We start from the raw sequence: 11,140 nt of genomic DNA, 5'->3' as shown, positions 1-11,140 counted from the left end.
TCACCCATTAATCCCACTGCTATAATCCCCTCTTTAAGATTCAAACCCAAGACTATACGTAAACTGGTGGAAACCGAGTTTCTTGGGATATGGGCTTTTAGACCTTTAACTATGCACTTTAAGATTGTATTTTTTAATTTGTAGTGTTTTAGACCTTTTACACGGGTAAAACGCAACAAAATATTTTAGCCTGAAAACGTATTTAGGTTTTTCTATCTCTTGAGAACAAAGAATCAACGTCCACCGCCTTTGAAATACAGTAGTTGTACGTAGCATCAGTGGCTGATGTCAATCAATGCTTTATTATGAACTCAACATGGAGCAAAATCAAATCATGTACATTCTTATGGACTATTGGAAGCATCTTATTAGAACTTATCCTATAAGAAATGCAAAATTTGTTTGGCTGTATGGTAGCATTTAGAAATGTACTTCAGAAAAATTGTGAGCTCATGACGTTCATCTCATTTAAAAAAGTAGAAAGCAGCCTCCTGGTTTTCTGTTCTAAAACAAACCTGGGTGTGTGTGAGTTGTTTATGAGTGTATTTTATGCAGGATACTATACATAAATATAGATACCGGTGCATTTTTCCTCAAAACTAATGTAAGAGATGCAAATCTTAAGGTGGATAATATTGTATAGTAATAAAACCTTATAGATTAAGCTATATTCAAGGTAAATCTATTAAGAAACTCTTTATTGAGACTCAAAGAGTAATTTTGTAAACTGGATATAAACTTTGATCCAATTATCTGACATGCCAGTGTAATGAAAACGAATATAATACTTGCAATCCTATAATACTCTAACAGCATTTCTGAACAGAAAGGATCTGAATCTGTCTTCATTCCGCAGAAATGTATCTGGCCGTTGAAAGTCGCATATCGAAGCACACAAAAAGGACAAAGTAACGCATTTGAAAGCACAGTTTCAACACCAGGAATAGATGTGTAGAACAGGAGTGAAATAGAGTATACATCGATGAATTGAGATACATAGCATTTCTTTGTCCTGTTTAATCTAACAAGAGAAATACAAGAACTTTAGTTAGCAATGGGATTTCAACTCATGCTAACTTGGGGTCATGCATGAGCACTCCACATTCATTGAGAAATCCTCGGCTCCCTCGGTACACAACAGACTCTTGCCGTAACAGGAAGGTTTTCCACGCGTCTCATTGCATTAGGCTCCGGAGAGATGAATCTATCATAGGATGAATAAAATCCCAAAAAAAAGATCATCCTCCCTTGGTCTTTTCTTTTTGCGATGTCAAATAGAGTGTTTCACATTTATATATTAGTACAAGTGGACAAAATGGTAGTGTGGCTGAACGTTGCCAGGCAGTTTTTTTCCTTTCTCTTTATTTAATGTTCTTTGTCCTTGTAAACATGAGAGCCTCACTTTCAACACACAATTCAATGTATTCCGAGCGTTTTTTGGTCCATGAAGCTCAAATGACCCCTTCAAATCCAACAGAATTTGTTTCAATCTTCACTGTGTCCCTAACCCCTCAAAGGGGTGTACCTAGGGGTCTCTCAGATGGCAGTCTTGTCTCTGTGTGTGTGTGTGTTTGTGTGTGTGTGTGTGTGTGCACGTGTGTGTCGTGTGAGTGTTCAGCTGGGCAACAACCACGGTTCCCAGAAGTCCCGGTGCTTCCACAGGATGAAGAGCAGCAGGGTGAGCAACACGGTGGCAGCCACCCGCGCCCGCGTCTTCATCAGCGGGGTGATGAAGTTGGCCACCGTGGACACGAACACCAGCAGCACGGCCATGAGGGCCAGGATGACGTTGATGAGCTTGCCCAGCAGGGCGCGGGCATTGGCGTTCTCCACCCCTTCCAGCTGCACCACCTGCTGCTGCTGCTGCTGCAGCTCCAGCTTGGTGATGCGGGTCAGACACGACTCCACGGCCTCCTGGAGATCCGGTATGACGCCCCGTGTGACACACACACACACACACACACACACACACACACACACACACACACACACACACACACACACACACACACACACACACACACACACACACACACACAGAATAACATAATTACATGTCGCTTTATGTTTTCAAGTGTCTGATGGATGTATAGATACAGTATACTGTTTCAGATACATGTCATTATGAGCAGAAGGTAGATGTTGAGTCTAAGGATGGTGTATACAGGTAGGTTGGGCACATTGAGGGGATCAAACCCAGTACCTTTCCGTTGGGAGTGTAAACCGCTGAATGAATAAATCATTGAGAAACCTATTATTTATCATGATATAATTCTCCGATGGACTTTCTACTTTGAGCGACTCGCTACCTGTATGTCTCTGGCCCGTTCGTAGGACTGATAGGCCACCTTCTCCTCCATACTGGCCAGTTCCTGTTTCAGGTTGGTCATCTCGTTCTGGTGCAGCTCTGTTAGATCGTTCAGCTGCTCCTCCAGCCTCTCGTACCTGATCAGCACAAACCCAAATCAGATCATGTGAAACGCAGGTAGAGTCAGAAGGAATGCGTGTTGTTATTTTTTGCAAGGAACGGCACAATGCATCGGTGAGACCTGGGCCTTGCATGACGCATGCACAAGCTGGGTCCTACCTGTACCCCTCCTCCTGCAAGCAGCGGGTCATGTAGGAGTAGTCGCTCTGCAGCTGGCTCTTCATGTCCTCGATGGCGTCCTCCATGTGCGCCTGGCTGGCCTTGATCTCCTGCAGGCCCTCCAGCAGCGCGTCCCAGGAGCTGTGCACGTGATGGTGGTGGTGGTGGTGGTGTCCGTCCAGCCTGGGGCTGCCAAGCGTGGGGCCTAACCCCGACATGCCTCCTCCTGTCCCTCCTCCTCCTGTTCCTCCTCCTCCTCCTCCTACTCCTCCTCCTGTTCCTCCTCCTCCTCCTCCTCCTCCTCCTCCTCCTCCTCCTCCTCCTGCGCCTCCTGAATTGCTGCCTACTCCGGACCCCGAGCTGGCGGAGGAACAGTCGTCGTCGCTGCCGTACTTTGGGCTGGAGACCAAGGTGGCGCTGCCGCTCAGCGCGCGAGGGGTGAGAGCGTCGTCCGAAGCGCCGCCCACGCCGTCCTCTAGCGTGTCCTTGAGGTGGGCGATGTTATCGGCGCTGCCGAACTTGTGGCGGATGAGGCTGGCGAACTCCCGGGGCTTGGACACCACCGCGGTGTGGGTGAACGCAGACACGCCCCCTTTGACCCCTTCGACCACGCCACCGCCGAAACCGCTGAATCCCGCTCGTACGTTGGCGCCCACGTCCTTCAGGCCCTGTTGCATGTCCCGCAGGACATCCTTGGGCTGTCGGGCCGGTCCGTTCTGCGGAGGAGAGGGATGGCCAAAGGTTAATGGGGTGTTAGACAACATGATGACGATGTATTAAGTAGAGCATTAAGGCTGCAAGTGGGGCTTACGTCTTCAACCCCCAAAAGGGTGGAAACCTCCAGACAGGAAATGTGTAGCACCCAGCTTTTGTCTATATACCCGTGTATAGGATATATTATTTGCTTCGTTTACACACACACACACACACACACGAGTCGACAGGAGAACGCAGGTGCTCCTCCGACTCTGTACTATCACTCGGGGGAAGACCCACCTGCTCGATCTCCTTCAACTTCTTGTGGTAGTGCTCGAGCTTCTTGTGCAGGTGCGCGATGGTCTGCGCCGACTTCTGGTTCTTCTTCTCGAACACCTGCTTGATGCGTGAGGCCTGCTGCTTGTCGGCGTTGTGGGCGAGCTTGAGGTACTCGGCCACGTTGTCGTCGCGCGCCTCCTGCTCCACGCGGATCTGCTCGGTGATCTTCAGGATCTTCTGCTGCAGGTGCTCCAGGGCAGCGCGTGTGCGCTGGGGCTCCGCGATCCCAGAGCAGCTCTCGCCGCCGCCGCCTGCTGCCACCCCCGCTCCGGACGCCGCCGCCACCACCGCCGCCGCTGATGTCCCCGCCGCGCCGTCCACGCTGATGTTGGTGTCAGAGCCACCATGGCTGGTGGTGGGAGGCAGTCCTAGAGTTGTCACCTCACTCTTATCCAGCTGTGGAGGGAGATGGGGGAGAGAGGGAGAGAGAGAGAGAGGGGGAGAGAGAGAGGTCAGGTCAGGCCCGTGGTGGCTTCGATGCTAGTGGCAGGTTTTATTGATGTGTGCTTGAATGTATGTTACATTTTAGAACTACAGATACCAACATGCACTGCTGTGAGTGATTTAGCACACATTCTGTGGAAACATTCGTGGTGCGACCTCAATCTGTTTAAAATCCCAAAGTACACGGAGCCGTGCTGCACAGCCAGAGTAAAACCATACCATCGAGGAGTTGGAATACGTTTATATTGAGCTCATACATAGTCAATATGTTGATGTCTGTATGAGGATGTCCATTAAGATTATTACTATGTTCTGCAAATGTATCAAGCTTTACACAATGCAGTTGTCTTTTGCATAAATGCATCCAGTGAAAATCGTGTATTGAATCACACGGAAAGACAAAATAATACATTTGAAACACCAGGACAACAGGAGTGGGAAAGAGTGTACACTGATAATTAGGATACACAGCCTTTTTTGGTCCTTTTAAATCTAACAAGGGAAAATCTAGGACAAGAGGATTTCAACTCATGCTTAGTTGATGCATTTCAATACATGTTTGAGGACATGCATGAGCGCTCTACATTCATAAAAACAATCCTCTGCTCTCTTGATATACAACATACTCTGGCCTTTACAGGCAGGTTTTCCATGAGACTCCACTCGCAATCCACTACAGAGAGGTTATATCAGAGGACGAAACAAACGATGCTGTTAACTTTTTCTACAGGCGTTACAAATGCAACACCCCCTCCAACAACAAACAAACACTTCTGTGCGTGTTCAATCCCTCCACACAGCAGGTCTGCAGGCTGTCATGCGTGTGTGTCATGTGGTCGGTCTGTGGTGCCATGGGGATGGGTGATTTGTTAACCACCCCCTCTGCAAGCCAGACAGACATCTAAACAGCGTAATCAGAGCCAGCCGACAGGACCTCACGCAGACCAGTGACACTAAACACCACCCTGATGCTAATCCCTCCACCCTGCACCCCGACAGGGCATCTGATGCCCGGCAGCGCGATGCCCTGTCGTGTCTTTGTGCGAGGTGTACTTCAAGTTAGAGAGGGAGAATTAATGACTGCAGTCCCTCTCAGTTAGCCATCTAAAGCCGCACGTCGACACAGGCGAGAGTCCTGCGTTGCCTAACGCAGAACACAACTACCTTGTAGGACATGTAACACAAAGGCGGAAAACCCTCAAAACGTATCTCGTGCATGTTTTGAAATCAACAGAGACAGGAGAACCAACAGGGATGAATACAGACAGCAATGGCCGATGCTCACATCCAACGGCGTTGGCAAAACCACAGGCTGAGGTCCATGATGGCTTAGACGCTCAGAAGCCAGCGCAGAAGCGGAGTGGAGATGGTGATGGAGATCACAGATGTCTGGGGAACCAACAAAACAAAAAAAAAGACAAGAAAAATAAGAGAAGAGGGATGGACCCGTGAGGGTGAGGGGGGGTGAGGAAGGGGGGGGACATACGGTACGACACCATGGGGTGGGGGGGGGGGGGGGTGACACATACGGTAGGTAGGTCTACGACACCATGAGAAATGAGAGGCTGGCCGTACACCAAACACAAGCACTGAGGCAAAACACACAAAAAGGGTGAGCAGGAAAAGCAACAGAGCAACAATAGATAAATTAGGAAACGTTACCATACTGTTTAATCCAAGGCTGGCAGTGCCATTGCAAGTGTGTGTCAGAGGCCCATCCTTTTCTCTGTCTCCACCCCCCCTGCCGGCGCTCACAGAGGAGCCCGCCCCCCCTCCCCTGCTCAGAGGTTTTCCACCCTCCCCAATGTCTGCCGTTGCTATCGCTCCACTACATCTTCAGGCTCCATTGTGGACGGGCAAAGATGTCTGCAGTCTCCGCCGTGACTCCGCTGCACTCTCCTCCCCTCTCCTCTTTGTACGGTGTAGCGCTTCCCACTGCCTCTGCGTCCCACTCTCCCGCCCTTCCTCCCTCCCTCTCGCTCTCTTCCCCTCTCTCTCTTTCTCTCCGTGTCTGTGTGTGTGTGTGTGTGTGTGTGTGTGTGTGTGTCTATCTCTCTCTCTCTCTCTCTTTCTCGCTGTGTCTGTGTGTGTCTCTCTCTCTCTCTTTCTCTCTGTGTCAGTGTGTGTGCGTCTATCTCTCTCTCTCTCTCTCTTTCTCTCTGTGTGTGTGTGTGTGTGTATCTCTCTCTCTCTCTCTCTTTCTCTGTGTGTGTGTGTGTGTATCTCTCTCTCTCTCTCTCTCTTTCTCTGTGTGTGTGTGTGTGTGTGTATCTCTCTCTCTCTCTCTCTTTCTCTGTGTGTGTGTGTGTGTGTATCTCTCTCTCTCTCTCTTTCTCTCTGTGTCTGTGTGTGTGTATCTCTCTCTCTCTCTCTCTTTCTCTCTCGCTCTCCCTCTCCCTCCCTCCCCGTGCTTCCTTTTCTAAATGCAACTGCTCTCCATCCTGCCCTGTAATGGATGTTGGAGCTGAGGGACAGATGATGGAGGAGGGTAAAGGGGGGGGGGGGGGGGGTGGAGCTTAGCGCATGCGTGCACTTGCCTTTCAGCTCAGGCCACGGTTGGGAGGCCAGGAGGGGGGAGACGGGGGGATGGGCAGGGTGGGGTGGGATGGATGGGATGGGAAAACCGCAGAGCTTGTGCCAGGGCCTATTACGGCTCTTTTTTATCCCTTAAGACCCCCCCAAATAAATACTCATGCATGATCCACTGGGATGGGGGTTAGGGTTAGCTGCTGGACGGCGGGGGTGCAGACTGCAGACGGGCCCTGGTGGGTCTCTGTGGCCTGGTACCAATGTGTGACTCATATCTTCTCCTTTTATTGGTCCCTGCTGCCCTTTATAAAGGCAGCCGATTCAAAGGGCACGTTAAACCAGGGTTCATGCATGGATAAACCAATGGAAGAACGAGCGTGATTGTTCAGAATCGAGTTGCATGCTCAATGTGTCTAGTAGATGTAGACAAGATCTGTAACTCAAGGTCTGGGCTATTGCATGCAGGATAAGAGGGTTTAGTCAGTGTGATGTTATTTATATTGTACATGTGTTGTTTATGCCAGACAAGTATGAATCAGAGCTAGAATATCTGACATTTAAGGGAGCACCTGTTCACACACATTCTACCAGAGCATCCTTCAGTGAAGTATATTATAAGAGCACACCAGTCAAGGATATCATCGAAAACAAACTTTAATTTACATTTCGTAGAAATGCACACAATGGAATAACAAGACATCTCTTATAATAAATAAACATATATATTTTCATCTCTTTAAACATACAACACTGTGTTGGACTTGTGGCAAGGTTCCACAAAGAGAAGTGCATTTTTGTTTGTTTGGGGGCATTTCGATTTCTGTCATTTTTGGGGCTTTAAATGTTTAAAAGCAATTTAAATTTAAGATTAAAGATAATCATTTACCCCCCGGCCCCCCCACCCCAGAGTCAGATTACCCAAACCACCAGATAACGGATATAGATTAAAATCAAAAAGAAACATCCTGTTTAGTTTTGAGGCAGATAAAGATGTATGTCTTTAAATGCACTATGTTCCCACAAAAAAATTTATTTAGCCTAGAAAGAAAATAGTGTCATGATGAATAAAGGAACTGATGTGAACGGCATCACAATACACCTGAGTAAACAGATATATGTGCAATGCTGTGTATTACATGATACTTGCTACTTAAAAAGGCTATGATCGATTCAACAGGGAATTATATACTAACCTATACAACTAAAATAGACAAAGACAGGGTGGTCTCTTCAGATGTCCACCGCCTGATTTAGGTGACGACAGTACTTCTGACGTTTCTATGTCCCAGGCAGAGCAAATGGATGCTTGTCTGGTACTCTTACGTCCATCGGGACACAGGAAGCAAGACCATCAAGATAGAAAAAGACACACATTAGGAAGATTTAACAGGAAGTGCTAGTAAAAACAATCGGAATGGATTCAAGATAGTCGTCTTGTCACCCTATGGTCCGCCAGTGAAGAAAAGTGTATAAGTGCCCTAGCAGGACATTTACACATATAACTATGATAATTAACAGAATAATTCATCACTGACACTCCACCAACCGGTGCCACGATCAGGTACAGTAGTTCTGTGTGAATCCCTCTTTGCGCTATGCGTCTGATGATGTCCAAGTGGCAGAGATGAAAAAATCTCCCCCCCCAGAGTAGAAGGAAACAACAAAAAGCAGTATATTGTATTGTGTGAACCTTGAGTCACCAAAGACATGACACTTTTGAGTAGGTTTCTTATGTCCTCATGCTGTTTCCTCTTCCTTTTTTAAGCGCCCATATCACGTCACGAGTCACGAGTGTTCAGAGTTCTCGCGGGAGCGGGGTTGTTCCTGAGAAAAATAGGATCTGAGTTCTCTGGGAATACTGGCATGGCGACGGGAAAACCCAAGCCAGGATTACTGACCCGACTTCCTTGGCTTTCCCACCACTCGCTTCTTGGACTGGTAGAAATCTGGAGACACACGAGAACAGGAGAGGATGCTGGGTGAGTACATTGGGTATCCAAACACACACACACACACCCGTATCAGATGGTCATCACATGGTCATGTCCCGTCCAAGGACCTACCGGTGATATTGGTCTGTTTCCTCTTCAGCCTGACCTGGTCGTCCTTCTCTGGCGTTTTCTCCATCCCGGCGGAGCACTCTGCCGTGAGTGGGACCCTCTCCTCGTCCGCGACGCACTCCCCGCCGTCGTGGGACATCCCAGCGCTGAGCCCCACGGGGGCGGGCTGTGCCGTCTGTCCTCCGGTCTGCCCTGCGGCCCCCCCCGACACCCCGCGCTCCTCCTCGTGGTCCGGGCCCTGCGGAGACGGCCGGTACGGAAGAGGCACCTTGGCGCTGGGGATGGCCTCCCAGTGGAAGCGCTCTTGCTCCAGGGGCCGGTCGGCGACAAAGTCATAGCCCCAGCGACGAGAGGCCTCGTCCAGGTCCCTCTGGAGGGACGCCTGGCAGTCGGCCCGCAGCTGCTCCCGGTCCACGGGGCCGAAGAGGCTGCGGCGGGCGGGGCCCTTCCTGGGCAGTCCCAGGATGGACGGGTGCGTTTCCATGGTTTTACACTGCAGGGAACACACACCAGGAGGACAGCATGGGTGGGTCGGCCCAGACAGACAGACTGAACGTTGGCGAGTCATCGCCAAAGCCACAGGAAAGCATTACATCAGCCCGTCATGAGTGCGTGTCAGTGTCAGACGGTAGAGGAGGGGCAATGACAGTCAAGAGAGTAATTAACACCTCAGATCTAAAAAATATAAATGTTGCACTTGTCATCTTTGTTTGATTGTAAATTCAAAAGTATGAACAGAGAGGTTATTTCATCCGATAATAAAAGCATTTATTATTTTATGGATAGTACAGCCACGTACTGTTAAACACAAATTAAATGATGGCCTATCATCTTGGTTAAAGTAAATGATTGCCATAGTCTATGTAATATCACAATCAATGTATTTGTTAAATGAAATAAGGATAATCACTTATGAAGTTGAATTTAAGGAACTCCACAATAGTTGAGTAAAATTAAATAAGGCTTACCATTTTTTTTAGATGCGTCCTCAGTGAAACTCAAGTGTACAGTAACTCATGAGACTACACACGGGTCTACTTAAAGTTTTAAACAGGAGAAACTATGAGTCACTAGCCTGGACCCTCCCACCTGACCGCCAGACAGAAACATGCCTGAACATAATCTCGGAAGACATGTTACGGCTAGTCAAGCTATCGCTTGTCCAGCGAAGACCACTAGGTGACGCCAACGTTCCGAAAACGTCCACGAGCTTCTGTTTTGCACCTGTTTTATAAAGTTTGGTGTCCTTTTTTGACTAATACAATGAATTACATTTATTGTCATTCATTGCAATGCATTATCTTTTCGAGATCTAAAATATCTTATATACTGATTATTTACAGAATAAATGTTTACTCCAGTATTAAGCCTATATGCAAGACTGCGACTCCTAGGGGAATGATACCGACACTGCAATGCTTATATTATTAGGATAACGGCGGATTAAAACTATTTAATTGAAGTCCTCTGAATAATTAATTAAACGATGTAGTCAATATTCAATCCAAATTTGAATTAAACGATTTCTTATTGTAAAACAAAACGATGTATTTGTCAGAATACTGTATTGTATATACTATTGTGTATTGTATACTTTTCACTCCATGTGTAAAATACAGTGAGTGAACAGGTTGAGTAGCAGAACGATGCAGTACACGAATGAATGCTATAAGGGGGCTGAATCAGTCGTAATCGTAACACCAGCAAAGCAAAGCAATGTCATTCAGGCTAGGTAGTCCATAGGAATCCTCAAGTCACCGAGGCAAGGGGGCGAGACGGGGGGAGTGATTCAAGGGGATGGCGGGAGAAGAGCAGCAAGAACGACGCGCAGAAGTAGGTCATAGACCCAGCCCCACATTTACTACTACACATGTGCGAGTGAAAATGAGTTCAAGTGGGCCGTCTCTTGTTTTGGGCACGCATCCTCATAACTACTCGTATGTGTAGTATGTTTGTAGCCAAACCCTCGTGTCGTTTACGACAAACTCTTAGATAACGTTATATGGTAACAACTTGGCAACACACTAATTACTTATATTAAGGATTGGTAAGGATAATATATTCAGATATCATTTCAAATGCCAGCATTTCTATTCACATTATATTGGTAAATAGACACAACTACATATCTTCAACACATGAATATGGAACTAAAAAAAATACTTAAGGATGTGGCGTACTTACAGTGTAGAGCCAAGAAAAGTTTTTTCTCGCTGTCTCCGAGAACAATCTGACAATTATTCAGCTTTCACAAAAATGTCAGAAAAATATCCAGAGGAAAAACAAATAAATTGTAACTCAATCGCCTCATAGCAATACACCAAGTAGCTGGATCTATCCTCAATGTGTTCTCACAAGATTCCAGCGAGATCGTATGAACGTCGGTGGGCGTAGACCACGGAACGTAAACCAATTTCTCCCCAGCAGGCGGTCCTACACGTGGGTTCAGCCCACCAAACACGTGAGGGGCCGTTCCAGTGCAGAG

The 11,140-nt window shown here is 47.6% G+C and overlaps 2 protein-coding genes and 1 long non-coding RNA gene across 4 annotated transcripts; 1 reads left to right on the top strand and 2 right to left on the bottom strand.

Moving 5' to 3' along the window:
• Nucleotides 1–248: 248 nt before the first annotated feature.
• On the bottom strand, nucleotides 249–6,095 carry tmcc2 (transmembrane and coiled-coil domain family 2). Its single transcript, XM_060070262.1, has 5 exons — nucleotides 5,729–6,095; nucleotides 3,584–4,018; nucleotides 2,588–3,303; nucleotides 2,310–2,445; nucleotides 249–1,914 (listed from the first exon to the last, which is right to left on the bottom strand). The coding sequence occupies exons 1-5, from the start codon at nucleotides 5,729–5,731 to the stop codon at nucleotides 1,615–1,617; spliced, it is 1,590 nt and encodes a 529-aa protein (XP_059926245.1). The 5' UTR covers nucleotides 5,732–6,095; the 3' UTR covers nucleotides 249–1,614.
• Nucleotides 6,096–7,231: 1,136 nt separating this feature from the next.
• cdkn1a (cyclin dependent kinase inhibitor 1A) lies at nucleotides 7,232–11,038 on the bottom strand. 2 transcript variants are annotated; one of them, XM_060069661.1, is made up of 3 exons: nucleotides 10,840–11,038; nucleotides 8,659–9,148; nucleotides 7,232–8,541 (listed from the first exon to the last, which is right to left on the bottom strand). In XM_060069661.1, exons 2-3 carry the CDS (start codon nucleotides 9,137–9,139, stop codon nucleotides 8,486–8,488), a joined length of 537 nt encoding a protein of 178 aa, XP_059925644.1. In that variant the 5' UTR covers nucleotides 9,140–9,148; nucleotides 10,840–11,038; the 3' UTR covers nucleotides 7,232–8,485. The 2 variants fall into 2 exon arrangements, with proteins under 2 accessions (XP_059925644.1, XP_059925645.1); XM_060069662.1 differs by lacking the exon at nucleotides 10,840–11,038 and adding an exon at nucleotides 9,618–9,702 and having other exon boundaries at nucleotides 8,659–9,140.
• LOC132470792 (uncharacterized) lies at nucleotides 9,011–9,825 on the top strand. The gene is made up of 2 exons (XR_009528710.1): nucleotides 9,011–9,140; nucleotides 9,618–9,825. It is a non-coding gene; the product is annotated as an uncharacterized LOC132470792 (long non-coding RNA).
• Nucleotides 11,039–11,140: the final 102 nt, after the last annotated feature.

This window comes from Gadus macrocephalus, chromosome 13 (genome assembly GCF_031168955.1).
Source record: "Gadus macrocephalus chromosome 13, ASM3116895v1".
NCBI classification, from domain to species: Eukaryota; Metazoa; Chordata; class Actinopteri; order Gadiformes; family Gadidae; genus Gadus; species Gadus macrocephalus.
This window is presented reverse-complemented; position numbering and strand designations above follow the sequence as displayed.

Excerpts from the sequence above, each read along its gene's own strand:
- cdkn1a (XM_060069661.1), bottom strand. The coding sequence starts at position 9,139 with ATGGAAACGCACCCGTCCATCCTGGGACTGCCCAGGAAGGGCCCCGCC. Across the intron at positions 8,542-8,658 it reads GAAACAGACCAATATCACCG|ATTTCTACCAGTCCAAGAAG; the intron begins GTAGGTCCTTGG and ends GTGTGTCTCCAG.
- tmcc2 (XM_060070262.1), bottom strand. Across the intron at positions 3,304-3,583 it reads AGTTGAAGGAGATCGAGCAG|AACGGACCGGCCCGACAGCC; the intron begins GTGGGTCTTCCC and ends TCTCCTCCGCAG. Across the intron at positions 1,915-2,309 it reads AACGGGCCAGAGACATACAG|GAGGCCGTGGAGTCGTGTCT; the intron begins GTAGCGAGTCGC and ends CCGGATCTCCAG.